Here is a 20880-nt window from a genome sequence, read left to right on the forward strand (position 1 = left end):
GTGGAGCAACCCAGAGCCTTCTTCTGCAACAGGCCTGGAATATATATAAACCTGGAGACCTGCAGAGAACAAGCAGATGCAAAGAGGCAATCGGGCAAAGATGACAGGACTGATAAGATCTGCCAACCTTGGGCTGATTCTGGTCTTTGTCTTTATGGGTGAGTTGCTAAGCTTGGATAAGGGGATAGTGAGACTGGGTCTGTGAATGGGATATAGATGATTAGATGCTAGTTTGTTTTATACTGTATTACATAGATGATTATTCAATCTACAGTTTGCTTATTAAAAAGGTGATTGGGTGGTTAGATGGAGCGTCTCCATCCTCAACAGACATTGCATTGTGGCAACAAAAAAGCAGAGCCAAATTTGCAAGCCAAATCCAGCTGCTTTGGCTAAAATAAATGTTTTTCTGCAATAAATTAACACAGTTCTGCCCTGTGCCATATGATAGGCATGGCTGGATGATGGGTAGAAAGGAGGACCACTAAGTAAACTTGTTTTTACGGTGGGTAAGAGATGGAGGGAGGTAAGGCTAATGAACAGGCGGAAAGACAGATTGGCAGAAAAGCAGCAACAGAATGAAAGCAATCAGTACTTTACCAGAAAATGCAGGAGGCTGGAACGTAAATCTGGAAAGTTGCTCAGTTTAATCTCATTTGATTCTGGCCACTTCTGACAAAAACGTGAGTGCTCAACATCAGAAAAGACCAGCTGGAGACACCATATCCTCTTTGGGACAAACTGAAACAACCGATAACACAGTTTAGCATGAATTAGATTCTGCAATCTGGTATCTCAATTTATAATAGGTTTAACAGTGTCTGGAAAGGGTGCCAGTGGAGGCATTTAGTTCAAAACCTCCACATCTCTCATTCTGAGAGGAAAAAGGGGGAAAGAATGGTGACTAGGCGGGGCAGGCAGTGTTTGCTATCCTGGCTTGCTCCAGGCTGATCTGCAGAAATCAGTAAAGTGTTCTTCAGTGTGGCAATGCACATGAGAATTTGTTCCTCTCTGCAAACCCAGTCCTAGTCCTAGAAGCAGGGGATGGATGGATGGATGGATGTAGATTCACATCCACATCCACATCCAACTTGTACAGGAAAAGAAGAATGCTGTTTCACAAGAGAGCAGGGGCAGTGATGGAGCGAGCTGATTCACACATGAACCCGATCACCACTGATGCAACACAGGGCTGCCCTTAAGAATGATCAGGCTTTTTGTGCCTTCAATATCTACCCGGCAGACAGGAAGTAAACAAAACTTTTTTCCAAGCCAGGAAGCCCAGTGATGAGAAAAGCTGGTCTGAGGACATTGGAGAATTCTGGGGTTAAAGTTTAACTCCTCTAGATAGCAGTGCAGTGTACAGATTGGATCTAGGTGCATCTAATCTCAATTTCCCACTGTAATCAGCTGAGCTTAAGTTACTGGAATGGTATGTGGGAATGACCTTGGGAGACTGGGGGCAGGGGGAGAGATGCTACCTAGGGAACGATCAGATAAGAGAGGGCATAGCCCACAACTGTACTTTCAGACTTGCAAGATTCTGTAAGCATAGCCGTACAATAAAGTAGAATTAGCTAATCTGGTCGTGTTTCCTGTCTGGTCTACCTGGGAAAGCTGACATCAGTCTTGCAAGTCTGAAAGTACAAATCTCTTGCTGTCTCTTCTACAGCTGGATAAGTCAGGGACGGTCCTTTCTGGGTTTCTTCCTCCTCCCATTACACAGTTGTGGGCTATGCCCTCTCTTATCTGATCATTCCCTAGGCAGCATCTCCCCCCACCCCCCAAGGTCATTCCCACATATACCATTACAGTTATTCCTGACTACTTTTCACATGCATTTCTGTGGGTCTTGAAAAAAAAGTGGAAGGTCCCCTGCGCAAGCACTGAGTCACGTCTGACCCTTTGGGGGATGCCGCTTTCGCGACGTTTTCTTGGCAGACTATAGAGCAGGGTGGTTTGCCGTTGCCTTCTCCAGTCGTCACCTTCCCCAGCAAGCCGGGTCTTAAATGTGGCTAAAGCTGAATCCAGTTCAGCTCTGGAGAGCACATATGTACTCCCAGTATAAAACTTCCTCTGCTAGGGACTAACTGGATTTTGCAATTGGGAGAAAAAAGATTCTTCTCTCCCTGAATGCGGCTCTTGATAAATCTGCAGAGGCTACTTTGTGACTTCAGCCTCTCTCTCTCTCATCTATTGAGCCAGCAAGTGCAATCTCCTTGTGCAGAGATGTTATGCCGTGGAAATCTCTCCCTGTCATGGAGATGCCAAAGCAGTCAGAAAAACCAGCCACCTCCTTCTCCAAGGGAGCTGCCAGCCAATGTAAACTGGTCCCACCGAGTCACATGAAAAAGTTGTGGGGCTTCAGTTGCGCAATCACAGCCTCCATCCTGAACCCCCTCCAGTGGACTCCCAGCTTCCTGGGTGTGCCGTTCCCCACTTTTCCCCTGAAGCTCTTTCATGGAAGGAATCTGAAGGAGGGGGAAAGCCAAACAGCTGTAGTTTTGTTCGCCAAGAACGCAAGGGTGGGAAAAGTTGTGGAGTTATAAAGCTGCTCCCACAACTGAGCCGTCCAACCTGTTTTAAATGCCAGAACTTCAACCCCTAACCTGTGAAATGCTAATTTAAAAAGGCCAGTATTGTTTGTCACCAGTGGGACACAAGGAGGGATTCTTTTGAGAATTCAGACCTCAAGTTCAACATTTTATCTGATGCTTTCCGTGATTGCAACATGTTTTTTTAAAGGAAGGGGTTGGCAATGAGCAATGGGCATGCAGAAGGCCAGAGCATCCATGGGGGTGGGGGGGGATCACAACAGCAGCTGTAGGCCCCGTTTGCAAAAAAAAAAAAAAGGGAGCAGGGCTTTGATCACGTGGTCACAGCAGCCATTTTGACTGTTTTGACCTTCCCTTGCCAATTCACCGCCAAAGGACACCAATTGTGGGGTCTCCTGTACCAAGGCCAAGTTTGACGTGCTGGCACATTATCAGTTTGTTCACATGGGTGATAAGAAACAGGTTAGCTGTTTTTTCTGGGGGTTTTCCTTTCTTTCTCAACTCAGAGTAAACTTCTGTAAAGAATATTGGGCAGACAAAACATTGAAACAGGAGATTTATCTCACCTTTTGTGACTTTCCCACCTTTTATGGGTTTTTTGTTCTCTTGTGTTGTGCATTACTGCATACTGTATATCCAGTTACTGTGGTTGCTCAATTAGAAATATTTAAATCCACCAACCGTTAGTGAATGCAGCCATTGAAGGAGGTTTGGGGGACTGTGGGAAATTAAAGTGGCAATTCCTGGTCCTTCCCTTCCTGCTAACTGGGAGGTGAACTTAAAGGGAGGCAAGTTAGAGGCCCTAGGAAAGAGGTCCAAAAAGTCAAGATGGCCATAACCACGTGCACATAAAAAGGGCGGCGCTTTGATCACATAGTTGTGGCTGCCATCTTGACTCCCTGCAGACATCCTGGACGGCCCGCCAGAAAATATGGCCTTTGGCCCACATCCTTCTCAGTTTTGAACCATAGTTTAATTTTAAGGAGGACCTGGCCTATGAGATGAATGAGGGGAAGAGAAAAATCCTGAGAATTATATGCACCACTTCAGGTTCAGATTTTTTAGCAGTGGGAAGAATCATATTTTTAAACCATTTTTAAAAATACTAAAGAAACCTAGCCAATATACAGTAGGCTGGGTTTAAGAAAAAGCTGTTTCCCTCAGGGTGTGTGGTTTCAAAAAGATCACCCAGGCACACCCACACCCTCTCACAAAGAGCTAACAACTGTAATCTACACAGCCAGCTTAGAATTGCATACCTGCTGATTTCACTCAGTATGTAAACTGGACTGGATTCAAAGAACGGGGCCACGAAAAATGAAACGGAAGGAAGATGTGGACCCTGTGGGCACAACGGGTGCCAAGGCATTGCAGCGTATTCTGAACAAAGAGCTATGCCCGTTTCTTCTTTCAGGGAGTTATCTTGCCCTGGTAAAATCTTGCTTCAGGCAGCTGGCCTCCAGGTAGGCGCACTGAGTCACTGTTTACAAGCACTGTGCTTACCAGGAGCTTATCTTTGCTTGTGCTGAAGCTTTTAGTGAAGGCGGGTCAGAGTGCCCCGTGTTGATGGCGGGGGGCGGGGGAGAATTCTCCTTTGACAAACAAAGCCACACCGGCCTGCATTGTTGGTGTTTCTGAAGTCCAGCTAAAGATCAAAACAGGGTTCTCCGCAGGATGTAGTCCAGGAAGTCAAGATCTGCTTTGACTGCACCTTTGTGGCCACCATCTTGACTTTTTTGACCATACTCTGCAGACACTCCTGGGTCAAATGCTGAGAGTTTGCCACTGGTTTGTTGGGCTTCCCCTGCTGTTGCAAAGGCTGGAAACAGGTATGATGGTACTGTGGAAGCTGAGGGATGTTTCCTAGTCCTTCCAATCGTTTCCTCCTTGATGGAGTTCACTGGGAATAAAAATGGCGGAGGAAGCGGTGGGGAAAAATAGTGGGAAATTCTGGCTCTCTGTCCATTTTTGGATCAAATTCTCTGCCTCAGGCAAGATGCCTGCACAGTCATAGCCTTATGTGAGTGCATCCAGCTGCGGACATCTACAGCTCTAGCTGCTTTTGTCCAAATGGCAAAAAAAGCATTGTCCTGTTGTGCTACAACCTCCATCCATTTTGGACACATGTGCAACATCACAACGTACTGTTGAGGGGTGCAGTTGCATTGCAATTGGTTGATGTGGCTTTCAACAAACTAACTAGTTTGACATTGTGAATCCCAACCCTACCCTAGAAAATTGTTGAAGGCTTGAGAAGCTTCCTCCTGTCTGGTGTCTTATGTTGGACTACAATTCCTTGAATTGGTGCATGTAATTCCTGTACAGGTCACATGATTATTCCCCAGGGAATCATATTGCCTCCCCTTCCATTCACATTTCTAATTTGACTGCCACTTTTGGGGGCTTCACCCAAGGCTGTGGCTGAAATTTGGGCATGATCCATCTGGATCTCAGCCTGCCTTGATGGCTCCTGATCATCAAGCATGAACATCAACCTTCAACACTGGCTGAACAGACGATCTCATTAGGATAGAAAGCTGCAAGGAGAATAGATTTTTTGAGGCAGAGTTGAGCCTAGGTAAACACAACTGAGAATGGTTGAACCTAAATTTGCCAAATTGGAGAGCAAAGTATTCCCCAGACGTTTTGCTTTCAGCTCCTGTTTGTGGAACATCTGGTTGGTCACTATGATGCATACAATGGTGGAGCAGATTGGTCTAGATCTGACATGGATTTCCTGGCAGTCTCCCTTCCAAGTACTACCCAGAGTTGATCCTACTTAACTTCCAACACGGACAAGATCAGTCAGGGGCTACCATTTATTCTTAACAGTAATTTTCAGGAATTAGCAACTTACATTTCCCATATGGGAATGATCAATGTTACTGCTTACGAACTGCTGCCGATCAAATGGAGCTGTTCATGACACACTGCTACAAAGAAGCCAGTTCAAATATTTGTGGCCAAAACTTCCCATCACTTCATTGTTTGGAAATGATGGAAAAATCCCTAAAAGAACACATCAGGGAGATGCTTCTATTTGTTAACTGTTGCAAGTGGCTGGAAATTGCTTCTCCAGATGAGTAGCCCCTTTGAACTGAATGGCATATGACTAATATGTCTGAAGTCACGCAACTGCAGAGATAACCCAGAACAAAGTTGTCCATTTCGTCCCAAATGCAATTCTTCTCTATCAAATAAATTGATCTAGACAGCTAGTCTTGAGAATCCAGCAAAGCACAGTGTGTTGTGGATGCACTTGTAACTGTTGATACTTTATCTTAGCTGTATATAACTTTATACATGCCTTTAATAAACTGTTCAGAAACTGGATCTTTTGGAAGGGATTTTAAAACTCTCAACCATGTTTTTTTCACCAGGCCTTCATAGAGGATCATCAACTCCAGGTATGTACTATAAATGTGCTATATTTCTCCTTTTTTCCCCAACTCTTCCTAATTAAACTAGAATAATAAAATATAAAGGTTGTGCTGAAAATGCATTAGTGCAGGAGCTTCTATCCTAGGTTTGAAAGGTAGCTGCAAACAATGTTTGGGTGGGCCTAAAATGTTGACTCCTGGGTTTAAATCAGAAAATATTTCAGAATTGGTCTTGCATCATATTGACGTGATCAGGGCTATTTCATAAAACAAAGCATGATCCAAAAACCCAGATACCTGCTGTGAAGCTGTAAATTTCACCAGTCACTAAGAGAAGGAGAACAAAAGGATACCACTATGAATCCCATATGGCTAATGATTACGGTTTTGATAATTTTAAAGAGGAAAATATAAGCAATTTGTACATGTACTAGAGGCTTTATATCCCCACTGTAGACATTGTGGGAGGAAAGCTATGTTAGTCTACGGTAGCTAAAAATCAGAAGGAATCTGCACAAAAGTGTATGCCTTTTAATAAAATTTGATGGTCAGAAAAGGCGCTACCAGACTCCTGATTATAAATCAAGGCAAGTGCGAACCTGAATCAGTTTCAGGTACCTTGTCTTCCTGAGATTCAGAGAGGAGTTGATTTTTAGAAAACTCTGACTCCTTTGCATAAACAATATTTTCAGGGAAGAAGGAATAACTGTCAAATCTAAGGGTAACAGATAGTACTAGATGGCATAAAGAACTGAAAGACAGGAAACTCTAACGCTTCCCTGCCAGCTGATGGCCATCTAGATTCAGACAACTCAGATCTGCTAGCCCTAATCAGATCACCTTTGGGCTCACCGGGGTAGCCTTTCATAATCAGGTGTCTTCCATATTGGCCATCCTGCTAGGAATTGGGGTTTCAGTATATCTGGCGGGGCACCTGGTCAGGGAAACCTGCACTTGGGACTTCCTGAGGGACTTCTGAATACAATCTGTACATATATTTGCACCATAAGCCTATCATACAGAAGTTCCTACTCTCTGTAACAGTGTTTCTCAACCTTGGCAACTTTAAGATGGGTGGACTTCAACACCTAGAATGCCATACCCCAGCATGGCTGGCCAGGGAATTCTGGGAGTTGAAGTTCACCCATCTTAAAGTTGCCAAAGTTGAGAAACACTGCTCTGTAAGGCGAGAGCCAGTTTGGGGTAGTGATTAAGGCACCAGGCTGGAAACTGGGACACCGCAAGTTCTAGTCCCACCCTAGGCACAAAGCCAGCTGGGTGACCTTGGGCCAGTCTCCCTCTCCAGCCCTAGGAAGCAGGTAAGGGCAAACCACTTCCAAAAATCTTGCCAAGGAAACTGCAGGGACTTGTCTAGGCAGTTGCCAGGAGCCAGCACTGACTCAAAGGCACAAAAAAACAAAACAAAACAAAAAACATCTCTACAAGATGCTTTTAATCTTCCTGTTCCCCATCCAGCATTAGCTTGTGGACGTCAATGGCCTGTTATACGGATAGCGGGTGGTGTGAATGCCCAGCGTGGGGAATGGCCGTGGCAAGTCAGTCTCCAATATCGCGACCAGCATTTCTGCGGAGGAAGCCTCATTGGTGATCAATGGGTTCTCACTGCTGCCCACTGCTTTTATGAGTAAGTGAAGACTGATATCCCTTCCTGGGAATGCCTCTTGGCTTGACAAGGTTCCTTTGGCCAGGTGTATCTCCTGGTGCATCTCAGCCTATTTCCACCACCATCACCCCACTGAGGACTGTTTTGATTTTGCTGGGCATGGGTAGCTGCAGAACACCAAACCAAATCACTGGATTGGCTAGTCTGGCACCGGTTCTCCAGGGAGACAGACAGATGCACAATTCTACCCAGAGATGCCAGGGACTAGTAGCAGGCCCGCAACTAGGGTCTGTGTCACCTGGGGCAGACATGGATCCCACACCCATTTTGGCGCCCCCCCACGAGCTCCTTTTGGCACCCCCCCCCATGCGGCGCCCGGGGCACGTGCCCCACTTGTCCCCCCCAGTTGCAGCCCTGATTAGTAGCTTAGGTTTCCCTGAATGAAAAGAATATTTCTCCTATAATTCACTCCCATTTTTGCCTTTGAAAACCTTCAGCAGCAAATCAAAAAGAAAACTGGAATGCGGAGATGTCACTGAATCCAAGGCAGCCTTCTTAGTAACTGATTAGGTATTAGAGGACAGTTCCTGATATTTGTACCCAAACAATCAACTTCTTTGTATCAATTAATTGCAAAGCCAAGATTGGTACCTTAAGGCAGTCCTTCTTCAACCTGGTGCCTCACGTTGGAGCCCCTTCTTCCATCATCCTCAGCCACTTATGCTGGCTGTGAATGATGGGAGCTGTGTTCTGGTCTGTCAAAGTGGCACCAGATTGAGGAAGGTTGGAGGGAATTACAGCCCACTCATACGGATGTTGTTTTATTCCAGGGTTGGGAAAAAAATCTCCCCTGCCGACTGGAAAGTGGTGTTGGGGCGCCTGAGGCTGACAGGGAGGAGGGCGACCGGAGTAGAACGGAACATCTCCACAGTCATCCCCTACGAAAACTACACCAACTACGAGGCGGGCCACGACATCGCCCTGGTGCGCCTGGCCAGGCCTGTGAACTACACCAGGGACATCGCGCCCATCTGCCTGCCCTTTGCTGAGCACCGCTTCGCCTTCGGGACCCAGTGCTGGCTGAGCGGCTGGGGAGACATTGCTGCCAATGGTGAACAGGAGGGGTTAGAGTGGCGGTGGGGACACAGGGGCGCTTCAGATCTGGTTTCGGGAGTTTGTAAAGGACACCGATGAGATTTTTTAAAAAATCAAGGGCCTGGAGTTCCTCCTATATAAGGAAAGGCTTTAGGCAGGCACTGGACATGTTAAGGGTGGGTCAAACTATCCCTGGCCAGGCCTCGTGCTGGTTACTTCTTTCCCTCCCTCCCTCCCTCCCTCTGGAGGGAAGAGCCATCACGACCTGACTGGCAGCCAGGATCCATAGAAGCAGCAGGGTTAGTGGCAATGGAGGCAGCCTGTCAAGGACTGGGGGGAAACTGGGGCTGAAGCCAAGCTGAAGTTAAGTGAAGGTGGAACAGGACGGTGGCTCACTGGAGAGGCTACTAGAAGTTTGAGACAAGAGCATGAGTGAGTGTGTATGGGCAAGCATGCTAGTAGTTGTGTGTGCATGCTTGAGTGTGTCTGGGGCATGGGTGCGCAGGTGTTCAAATGCAAAATGCTTTAAGAGTTTAGGGCCATCGTTTCCTCAGGTTTAATCTCACTCCCTCTTGTCTTCCAGTCCACCTGCCAGACCCCAAGACCCTTCAAGAAATGACCATGGACCTCTTGACCGTTGACACCTGTAACTGCATTTACAGCAATCTGCGGAACAGGCGGATCGTCAACCCTGCCTTGCCTGGCATGGTCTGTGCCATGACTCCTGACCGCAAGAGAGGACCTTGTAAGGTTAGTTGAACAATACACCCCCAACTTCCACAGAAGGACAGGTTTGACTGCTGGTTCTGTGGACCCTACCTTGATGAAGAAGAATTGGTTGTTGTTTTTAAAGCAAGAAGGTTAATCATGTTTCTAGCCCTCATGGATGTAGATGTGAGCTTGGGAGTTTGCAGCAATGCCTGAGGAAATCTTAGAATCCAGAGGCTAGAAAAGGTTTCAGGATGTTGTACAGTCCCATTCTTTCCCCTCCATCTTTTCCTAGCTGGCACAGATGGAATGCAAAGTGGTCAAGAGAAGGAATACAACAGTGCAATCTATAACTCGGCATAATTAGGTCTAGCCCAACATAATAAGGCTGCCTTACAGGCACACACGTAGAAAACTGCAGCCCCTAATTTTGATTTAGGTTGCTTCCAAGACACTATTTTCTCGACTTAGAATGTGTCCATGTGTTCCCTTCTTCTGCTGTCACTTTGGCCTCCCGCTTCTCCAGATCGGAAGTTCTTTGAGAATACAGAACAGGGGAGATGGATCTCAACTTCTGCAACATTAGGTTTATTTACAAATCTACCCAAAGGCCCTAAGGGGAAGGAACCAGATTTTTCTACAAGGCAGCAGCCACTTTGCCCTGTGACAAATTTCCCAGTCTTGCTAATCTGCTTTACCATCAATGAATTCACGATTCTCAGTCTTTTTCTCGGCTTCCATCTCTAGTTTCTTTCCTGCATCTGCTCCATTCACTTAGCTCAGCATTTTTCAACCTTGGCAACTTTAAGGTGTGTGGACTTCAACTCCCAGAATTCCCCAGCCAGCAAAATTGGCTGGGGAATTCTGGGAGTTGAAGTCCACACACCTTAAAGTTGCCAGGGTTAAGAGACACTGCCTTAGCTTAATGTTGTTGCCCATCAGAGGCTGGGGAAGATTTCTAATTTAGCAGCGTGAGACATCTCCTTGCCATTAGCTCCCAGTGGTGGATCCTACAGTAACAAAACCTGCTAGCAAAGGAGGAGATGGTGGCAGATGACACAGTGTGTGCAGAGAGAATGCAGAGAATCCCTCTTTCCACTCCAGGGTGACTCAGGAGGCCCGCTGGTTTGCCTGGAGAACGGCCGATGGTTCCAGGCAGGGATCATGAGTTTCTCCATGGGTTGTACCCAATTCTATGGACCCACCCTCTTGACGGATACAAGAGCCTATGCCAGCTGGATCCAGCGCCATGTCGAAGGGGCCTCCTTTGCCAATCAGATTGAGCCCATACCGAATACCACGGACAGTTACATGTGCACAGGTGGGATTTTTCACTTCTCATTACCGGGAATACTTGCATTTACCTGTCCAAAGCCTTGCTTCAGGACTTTTGTTACATTCCATACCACTCCCTCCTTGCCTTCGGATCCAGCTTTCAGTTCAACCTCTTCATTTTCAGAACAGGAAGGGTCTTCATTTGAGTCAGGCATGGAGGCCACATAAGCTCTTAAGAAGTCTGTTTGCACTGCCAGTGTTCAAGCAAAACGGTTGCAAGCTTATGTTTGCAACAAGTAGCAGCAATCAGCTGAAAACAGAATCAGTGGTGCTTAGCTGCAGATTAGTCTACACTGTAATCATAATTTAAGAGCCATTTAGTGAACCAGAGGGAAGAGGGATCTATGGCCCTCCCTACACTGAACTGCAAACAAACCCCAGTACACACAACTACTGACCACGCTGCCTGGGATGATGGGAATTGGAATACAATCACATTTGGAGGGCCCCAGGATCCCCATCTCAACATTAGTTTCTTATCTGGCGTATTGTGGTTTAAAGCTTGATGGGCATTTGCTCTCACCAGGGGTGGGCCACTTTCTTGTGGTGGGGATTACGTGGTTTATTTTTTCATGTAGGCATCCAAAGGCCACATCCAGGGAGGGTGTGCAATGATTCCTTAGGTGTGGAGTTGAAACATTTTGGATATTTGTGGGTTTCAGAGAGCTAGAAAAATGCGTTCACTCTCACAGTGATCCAAATGGGCCTCTTCTGCTTCTTATTTTTTTGATCTCTTCAGTGCACTGTGAAGATATTGACAGACACCATGCTGCATAGTTTGGGGGTCTTTTGGGGGCCATGCATGCAGCTCATGATTTGCACGTCCCCAGAATTTGAAAGGGGTGCTGGTACGTGTTGTGAAGTATATGTACCTGTTGTCTTTGGGGACATAGTATGAGGTGACACCCTATGTATATTCTTTATTGATCTCCAGGCTGTGGGGTCCTGAAACAAGAGAACGGACTCATGCCTTGGTATGTGAGCCTGCGGTATCAGGGACAGCATGTCTGCGGAGGCACTTTGATTGCGGAAGACCGGATTCTGTCTGCTGCCCAGTGCTTCATTGGGTGAGTGGAAGATGGGGGGTGGGGCAGCCTCTGAGTGGGGAAGACCCCACGTTGGCCAATATCCACAGTCATGTCACTGACCTTGGATTAGATCTGAGAACCTCTTTTCAACTAATGCTGTCCTTTGGATGATCTTGAGATCAGGCTAACCTGACCCATTCATTTCAGAGCATCTCAAACATGAATGAATCTGGCACCAAATTTAAATCATGGTCCTGGGTGTGACTGTGGTAAAATCCCATCTCCCAGCATTCTTGGCCTGGCTTGCCAAAATCAGGACATCTGGAAAACCTCCCTCTTTATATTAAGTCAACCCCCCAAATCTGCAGTCCAAATACATGATTCAAGCGAAGCCCAAATGCACAGAGTTCCTTTTTTTTCCCCCCTTTGGCATCATTCTTTTTCCTTCTGCATCATGTTTCCCAGGCGTCAGGAAACCAAGGGCTGGGAGGTATTTCTGGGAGAGCAGCTAGAAGGAGGGAAGCAAACATGGCAGGAGAACAGAACTCTCCAAAGCATTGATCTACACGGTGCCTACGTTAACATGTTGGAAGGTTACGACATCGCAATAGCCACGCTGGCAAGTCCTGTGGTGTTCAGAGACAGCATCCGGGCCATTTGTGCCCCATACGCTGCCCACCAGTTCCCTTTTGGCTCTACCTGCTGGACCCGTGGACGGAGAATTGGTAAGTTGTGGATCAGCATGATAGGAGAGTGATGGATTTTTCATCCAGGACAAGCTTTACCCTGACAGGAATGGTTGTTTAATAGAACTTGTGGTCCACCAACTCAAGCAGACCCAAGATGTGGAGAGAAGAATGGTGGGCTGAACCGCAACATTGCAGCTGGGAGGGGGGCAACATTTGCCTACAGATCTGAGTTGCTATAAATCAGGGTTTGCAATGGCCTCATTGGAAAGAAGAAATAGGAGCCAATTTGTAGGTGCTAAATAATTAGGATCCTAGAAATATTTGCTGGTGCCTGCATGTATACTCCATTGATTGACAAATAGATCCCAAGATTTCTGCCCACCTCTATTCTAGGATGCACTTGCTTTTGTTCAGCAAGGCTGGATCAGGGAATGGAGTAACTTGTGACTCATCAGTTCTAGATCCAAACTTGTATCAGGTCTTTTCAGTAAGCGAATTAGGCCTTTATTACTCTGGGGTTGCTTTGAGAGGGAACTAGGTTGAGTATCCTTCGACAGAAAGGGAAACCCCTTCTTCATGTTCTTCCTCCTCCTCCTCCTCCTCCTCCTCCTCCTCCTCCTCCTCCTCTTCAGGAGGCCAACTCTCAGCAAGTCCTTGCTGTTAGAGCCAAAGTTTTCCCTCTCTACTTCTCTTGTTTCTAAAATAATAATTGAGATAAGAGAGAGAGAACAGCCTTCCAGGATGATACCTTTGCCCAGGAATCTCCCATTTTCATTCCCAGTCTTAGGAATGCAGTGGAGCTCAGAATGTTCCGAGGCAATAGTTGTTATTAATAGGAATACATGATTTCCCCAGAAAGCCATAGGCTGGAAGCAGTCCACGATGAATGACAACGTGCAGCCTGCCATAAGAAGAGTGCTTCAAGTCCTTCCATATGGCCTTGCCTTAGCAGAGAACAAATGCTCTGGAAAGCAAACAGCTTCAGCTCAGAAGGGAATGAACTAAGCCACGAATTCCAGACATGTTGAATGCTTTCCCTTTCTCCTTTCTTCAGGGTCACTAGATAGCTTTATCTGGGATGAAAAATTCCCCCCACCCCTCAGCTATGATAATATGCGCATTTTTTTATGAGCCTAGCATTGCTCAGCACTCAGCATGCTGCCTACTGGTGAAAACATCTGTGGTGCTTTGCAGGGGAAAGAGGCAAAGAGAAAGAGAAGGTGAACAAAGATTTAGAACAGTGTTTCTCAACCTTGATGACTTTAAGATGTATGGACTTCAACTCCCAGAATTCTTCAGCCAGCAAAGCTGGCTGAGGAATTCTGGGAGTTGCAGTCCACACATTTTAAAGTTGCCAAGGTTGAGAAACACTGATTTAGAATAACTCCCTCTTACTCAATGATATTGTTCTCTCTTTATCCAGATGACCATGGGAAGGCAAGCCCTCTGCAAAGTGTGGAGGTAAAAATCCTTGGCCCAAATAATTGTAACTGCCTCTATAACATGTCCAGCAATCCTGGGAGTAAAATTTCCATCAAGTCTGAGATGATATGTGCAGCACCATATAAAACAACCATGCATTGTGAGGTAAGGAGCATTTCACAGTCAAGTATAAATGATACAAATGAAGAAATGGGGGCTGGGTAATATCTCTAAAACTGAATTGTCCAGGTTTTTTTTTTTCTGGTCTATGACTCCATTCACTAGTACGAAATTTAATGCACCCAAAAATTCTTTGGGTCTTTTCACATTTCCCAGCAGTGGTACTTCATGACAGATTTGGTAACATACACACCTATACATGAACTCATCTTCTTGAAAATGAGAGTGAGGGCCCCCAGCCAAGTTGTTTCTTACTTTCAGAAGGGACTGCACCCCCATTTGTAAAAAAGAACATTTTTTTTTTTACTAGACACAGATGGTTTTTACTGTTTCCTCATTCTCCTGCATGGATTCCATTGAATGGGGAACAGGTTGCACAAGAATCCACACAGTGTTTGTTTCAGTACAACTTTCCAGTACAAGGAATCCCTTGAATTCCAAATTCTGAATTCTCCCTCTGGGTGAAACCTGGTTTTCTCCCACTCAGGTGAATTCAGGAGTGTTCTGGTTTAGCCAGCGAGACAGCAGCTGCAATGTGTACTATGGAAAGACACCATCACCACCACCAGAATGAAGTCTTCACCATGTGCTGTGGCTTAGGATCAATGGGATGTGAGTGACTTCACCATGACCATCCCCACAAACAATTGTTTTGAGCAGTATAATACCAGAAAACTAAATTTACGCAAACACACGGCTCTTTCTTTTTGGGGACTTGAGATTTCTGTGTTCTCCCTGAAAAAATGAAGGAGCAAATATATTTGACTTGGACTTCTCATATTTTTTCAAAGTGTGATTTAAATGTGGCCTGTTTCATTAGCTGTTTCAGAGACAAATTATACTGAAAAGTAATGGTGCACTTCTTCAGCAAAGGATCGTTACCTTGTCGTGGTGCTGGAGCTTGAGCACCTCAATGATGCCATGAGCTAAACCGTGAAGGGCCACCCAAGACGGGAAGGTCGTGACAGAGAGGTCAGACTAAATGCGATCCCTGGGGAAGGTAATGGCAACCCACCCCAGTATTCTTGCCGTGAAAACTAAATGGATCAGTACAACCAGAGATATGTCGGTATACCATCGGAAGGTGAGACCCCCAGGTCGGAAGATGGTCAAAATGCTACTGGGGAGGAACAGAGGATGAGCTCAACTAGCCCCAGACGTGATGACGCAGCTAGCTCAAAGCCGAAAGGACGGCTAGCGGCCGACGGTGCTGGTGGTGAACGGTGAATCCGATGTTCTAAGGATCAACACACCATTGGAACCTGGAATGTAAGATCTATGAGCCAGGGCAAATTGGATGTGGTTATTGGTGAGATGTCAAGATTAAAGATAGACATTCTGGGCGTCAGTGAACTGAAATGGACTGGAATGGGCCACTTCACATCAAATGACCACCAGATCTACTACTGTGGACAAGAGGACCACAGAAGAAATGGAGTAGCCTTCATAATTAATAGTAAAGTGGCTAAAGCAGTGCTTGGATACAACCCAAAAAACGACAGAATGATCTCAATTCGAATTCAGGGCAAGCCATCTAACATCACAGTGATCCAAATATACGCCCCAACCACAGATGCTGAAGAAGCTGAAGTAGAGCAGTTCTATGAGGATCTGCAGCACCTACTGGACAACACGCCTAAAAGAGATGTTATTTTCATCACAGGAGACTGGAATGCTAAGGTGGGCAGTCAAATGACACCTCGAATTACAGGTAAGTATGGCCTGGGAAAACAAAATGAAGCAGGACATAGGCTGATAGAATTTTGCCAAGACAATTCACTCTGCATAACAAACACTCTCTTCCAACAACCTAAGAGACGGCTTTATACATGGACTTCACCAGATGGACAACACCGAAATCAGATTGATTACATCCTTTGCAGCCAAAGGTGGCGGACATCTGTACAGTCGGTAAAAACAAGGCCTGGAGCTGACTGTAGTTCAGATCACGAACTTCTTCTTGCACAATTTAGGATCAGACTCAAGAGATTAGGGAAGACCCACAGATCAGCTAGATATGAGCTCACTAATATTCCTAAGGAATATGCAGTGGAGGTGAAGAATAGATTTAAGGGACTGGACTTAGTAGATAGGGTCCCGGAAGAACTCTGGACAGAAGTTGGCAGCATTGTCCAGGAGGCAGCAACAAAATACATCCCAAAGAAAGAGAAAACCAAGAAGGCAAAATGGCTGTCTGCTGAGACACTAGAAGTAGCCCAAGAAAGAAGGAAAGCAAAAGGCAACAGTGATAGGGGGAGATATGCCCAATTAAATGCAAAATTCCAGAGGTTAGCCAGAAGAGATAAGGAATTATTTTTAAACAAGCAATGCGCGGAAGTGGAAGAAGACAATAGAATAGGAAGGACAAGAGACCTCTTCCAGAAAATTAGAAACATTGGAGGTAAATTCCAGGCAAAAATGGGTATGATCAAAAACAAAGATGGCAAGGACCTAACAGAAGAAGAAGAGATCAAGAAAAGGTGGCAAGAATATACAGAAGACCTGTATAGGAAGGATAACAATATCGGGGATAGCTTTGACGGTGTGGTCAGTGAGCTAGAGCCAGACATCCTGAAGAGTGAGGTTGAGTGGGCCTTAAGAAGCATTGCTAATAACAAGGCAACAGGAGACGATGGCATCCCAGCTGAACTGTTCAAAATCTGTTCAAGATGATGCTGTCAAGGTAATGCATGCTATATGCCAGCAAATTTGGAAAACACAAGAATGGCCATCAGACTGGAAAAAATCAACTTATATCCCCATACCAAAAAAGGGAAACACTAAAGAATGTTCAAACTATCGAACAGTGGCACTCATTTCACATGCCAGTAAGGTAATGCTCAAGATCCTGCAAGGTAGACTTCAGCAATTCATGGAGCGAGAATTGCCAGATGTACAAGCTGGGTTTAGAAAAGGCAGAGGAACTAGAGACCAAATTGCCAATATCCGCTGGATAATGGAAAAAGCCAGGGAGTTTCAGAAAAACATCTATTTCTGTTTTATTGACTATTCTAAAGCCTTTGACTGTGTGGACCATAACAAATTGTGGCAAGTTCTTAGTGGTATGGGGATACCAAGTCATCTTGTCTGCCTCCTGAAGAATCTGTATAACGACCAAGTAGCAACAGTAAGAACAGATCACGGAACAACAGACTGGTTTACGATTGGGAAAGGAGTACGGCAGGGCTGTATCCTCTCACCCTACCTATTCAACTTGTATGCAGAACACATCATGCGACAAGCTGGCCTTGAGGAATCCAAGGCTGGAGTTAAAATCTCTGGAAGAAACATTAACAATCTCAGATATGCAGATGATACCACTTTGATGGCTGAAAGCGAAGAGGAACTGAGGAGCCTTATGATGAAGGTGAAAGAAGAAAGTGCAAAAGCTGGTTTGCAGCTAAACCTCAAAAAAACCAAGATTATGGCAACCAGCTTGATTGATAACTGGCAAATAGAGGGAGAAAATGTAGAAGCAGTGAAAGACTTTGTATTCCTAGGTGCAAAGATTACTGCAGATGCTGACTGCAGTCAGGAAATCAGAAGACGCTTAATCCTTGGAAGAAGAGCAATGACAAATCTCGATAAAATAGTTAAGAGCAGAGACATCACGCTGACAACAAAGGCCCGCATAGTTAAAGCAATGGTGTTCCCCGTAGTAACATATGGCTGCGAGAGCTGGACCATAAGGAAGGCTGAGCGAAGGAAGATCGATGCTTTTGAACTGTGGTGTTGGAGGAAAATTCTGAGAGTGCCTTGGACTGCACGAAGATCAAACCAGTCCATCCTCCAGGAAATAAAGCCAGACTGCTCACTTGAGGGAATGATATTAAAGGCAAAACTGAAATACTTTGGCCACATAATGAGAAGACAGGACACCCTGGAGAAGATGCTGATGCTCGGGAGAGTGGAGGGCAAAAGGAAGAGGGGCCGACCAAGGGCAAGGTGGATGGATGATATTCTAGAGGTGACGGACTCGTCCCTGAGGGAGCTGGGGGTGTTGACGACCGACAGGAAGCTCTGGCGTGGGCTGGTCCATGAAGTCACGAAGAGTCGGAAGCGACTAAACGAATAAACAACAACAACAACAATGGTGCACTTAAACATTTGTGGGAACTTTTTAATGCAGATTGACCTGTTTGGGGTAGACTGTTTCCTAACTCCAGGGAAATAACAATTCATCACCACAGTAAAACAGGCAATGGACAGGAAGGAGCCTAAACATTGAATAGTTAAATAACCCACGAAGCACTGTCTTTCCCCCACCCATCCCGTCCGGAGATAAAGCTATTATCAGGCCAAAAACACCATTGTCAGAGCAGTGGAGCTGTCCATCCGTGGCGTGGTGCTGAAACGCTCAATACACGATCGTTTTAAGGCTGTGACCAGCTTCACATTTGGACGCACCCAATGTTTTCTGATATTTGACAAGTACTCCTGCCTATCCTTTCTCTAACTCTCCTACTCACAGCTTCAAACATCGCCTGCTCAACACCCTACAATCCAAAGTGGCAGTAAGCTATCATAGTCAGGTTATTTCTTTGGTTGTTTCCCAGCTTTAATCCAATAGACAGCTCTCTTTGTTGACTGGAGATGAAACCCAGAAGTTCTGTCTCAGATCTTTCCCTCCTTTAAGCCAGTGGAACTCAGAATGCAACTTAGGACATAGGAATTCTCGCCCATTTTGTCATATCCAAAAGACACTGCTTTTCCTGCCAGAGCTACTGTTGTTCATAGTACCATTAATGGATGCTCTTTTAATCAAAATAGCATCTCGCTGACCTTGTCTAGGCTTGGAAGCTAAGCAGGATTGGGCCTGGTTAGTATTTGGGTGGGAGACCTCCAGGGAATACCAGGACTGTAAGCTAGAGTGGAAAGCTGAAAAAATATCACAGAATAAAGCAGTGGGAAACCATCTCCCAACTCTTATTTTATACAGACATAGAATTCTTCAGCATTATAAGTGGAGCCTATCTTTGAGGCTAATAATCAAGGACAACTGAATTATGAATTGCAACTGTTGGCATTAAATATTTTCTCCAATCAATGTCCAGATAGCCCAAATACAGTTGCTTTTTTCTGCCTGCATTATTTCTGCTTCCTCATGATCCAATTTTGGAAATGTTGCACCTGGTTTTGGAAGCAGCACAGCCTTCCATTTGGGTTCTTGTTGGCCTGGGAGGGTAATCTTCCTATTCTTGAATCCCCAGGTGAGCATCGGAGACCCCTTGGCTTGCAACCACCACGGGATGTGGTTCTTGGCAGGCATTTCCAGCTTTGGAAGTGGGTGTGGAACTGTGATCCGTCCAGGGGTTTTCACATCCGTCAAGAACTATGACGAGTGGATCATGCAGACGGCCTGGTCCGCTTACTACAATGTGCAGAAGCCTCCCGCTCCAAATGCCACAGATGAAGATACTTGCCTGTAGCTTCCTTGTAACGACCAGCAAGCCCACGAACCAGGGATTCCCTCGCGGTGAAGGATTGAATAGCAAACTTCTGCTCCATCTTCGAATCTGTACATACCTCTGTCCTGAAGCAGCTTGATTCTTGGGTGTAATTCAACAAACCATGGAAGCGGTTCACATCTACACCCCCCGTCACCTCCTACGAAGCTCTCCAGCCAGGGTTGCGTTCTTTTAGACAGAGAACTCCCTGTTCGTGCACTTGCATTTCTCATCCCTTTATTTATTCATTCATCTGGGGTTCTCCTTCCCTGATCCTGAAATATCAGGAGGGCAAATATTTTTTTCTCCCTCCCTCCCCCCAAATACTCCTGAGGCTAAACTGACCAAAATTGGTTTGCCCAGTTTTCACCACTCCTGAAAATCCACTTCCAAAGGCTGTGGAGCTTGAGTAGTCAAGGTGTCTTGCTCTTTGGTCTCTTGGGATCTTCTTCTACCATTTTTTTTTTAAATAGGCCATACGTACCAAGCGCCCTGTGTGCTAAAACTGAGCTTTCCAGCTTAAATAGAAAGACTCTGGACCATTTGTTACAGGCAGCCCCAATGTTTGCTGTCACATTCGGTGCAATATACATTCACTTTTATTCCTGTGATGAGTTATGTTTGATACTCTAGTTCTGTGTTTCTCAACCTCAGTTACTTTAAGATGTGTGGACTTCAACTCCCAGAATTCCCCATCCAGCATGTGGAGCTGAAGTCCACTGAGGTTGAGAAACACACTCTAGTATTTCAATAAAACCATTAGGACAGGTGGATTGAGCGACTGTCTGTCTCTCACCTACTTCACACAATGCATTAAACCATGATATGGCTTGTTTCCTTCACCTTTAGGTATTCTGTAAACTTAACAGCCGTGGTTTATGGCTTAATCTTTTGTACAAACTCGAATGGTGGTTTGTTGTATGTGCCACAGTTATATATACATCTTAGATCCGTACCATATGTGAGCTCAGCCTAGTTTTCTTGGCATTTGTAGCCAAGCCAGGAATCTAAGTTTCTTACGCTACTATTGCTTACTTTGAGCCTCAGCACTTCACTACTAATTAGCCTTAGTTCACTACTAATTAGCCTTAGTTCACTACTAATTAGCCTTAGTTCTGAAAGCAAGATGTGGGTGGAATCTTGGCTTTCTCTTGTGAATTAAATGCATCCAAGCTAATTTTGATTATTTTTTTTTCCAGGATGATAAAACTGACATAGATTTGTATGTGTTTTTATTTTCAGTGTTCCATTTAATGAAGTAAATTATTTAAACATCTCTCAAGCCAGCATCTATTTATTTGTACATGCTAATATTGCTGATTGTATAGGCTTTAGTTGTTGGGATCCAAGAGTTTTTTAGATGCAGAAAACAATCTTTTACTCCAGAAAGCATTTGATGATTGATCTTTTGTCACTT

General features: G+C 45.3%; 1 protein-coding gene across 1 annotated transcript; it reads left to right on the top strand.

Annotated features, from left to right (window-relative positions):
• The first annotated feature begins 516 nt into the window (after positions 1–516).
• LOC134496790 (serine protease 53-like) lies at positions 517–19899 on the top strand. Its single transcript, XM_063302501.1, has 9 exons — positions 517–526; positions 7412–7580; positions 8390–8670; positions 9238–9404; positions 10467–10683; positions 11632–11764; positions 12191–12450; positions 13838–14001; positions 19227–19899. Exons 1-9 carry the CDS (start codon positions 517–519, stop codon positions 19443–19445), a joined length of 1620 nt encoding a protein of 539 aa, XP_063158571.1. The 3' UTR covers positions 19446–19899.
• The last annotated feature ends 981 nt before the right edge of the window (positions 19900–20880 follow it).

Source organism: Candoia aspera, chromosome 4, assembly GCF_035149785.1.
Source record: "Candoia aspera isolate rCanAsp1 chromosome 4, rCanAsp1.hap2, whole genome shotgun sequence".
NCBI classification, from domain to species: domain Eukaryota; kingdom Metazoa; phylum Chordata; class Lepidosauria; order Squamata; family Boidae; genus Candoia; species Candoia aspera.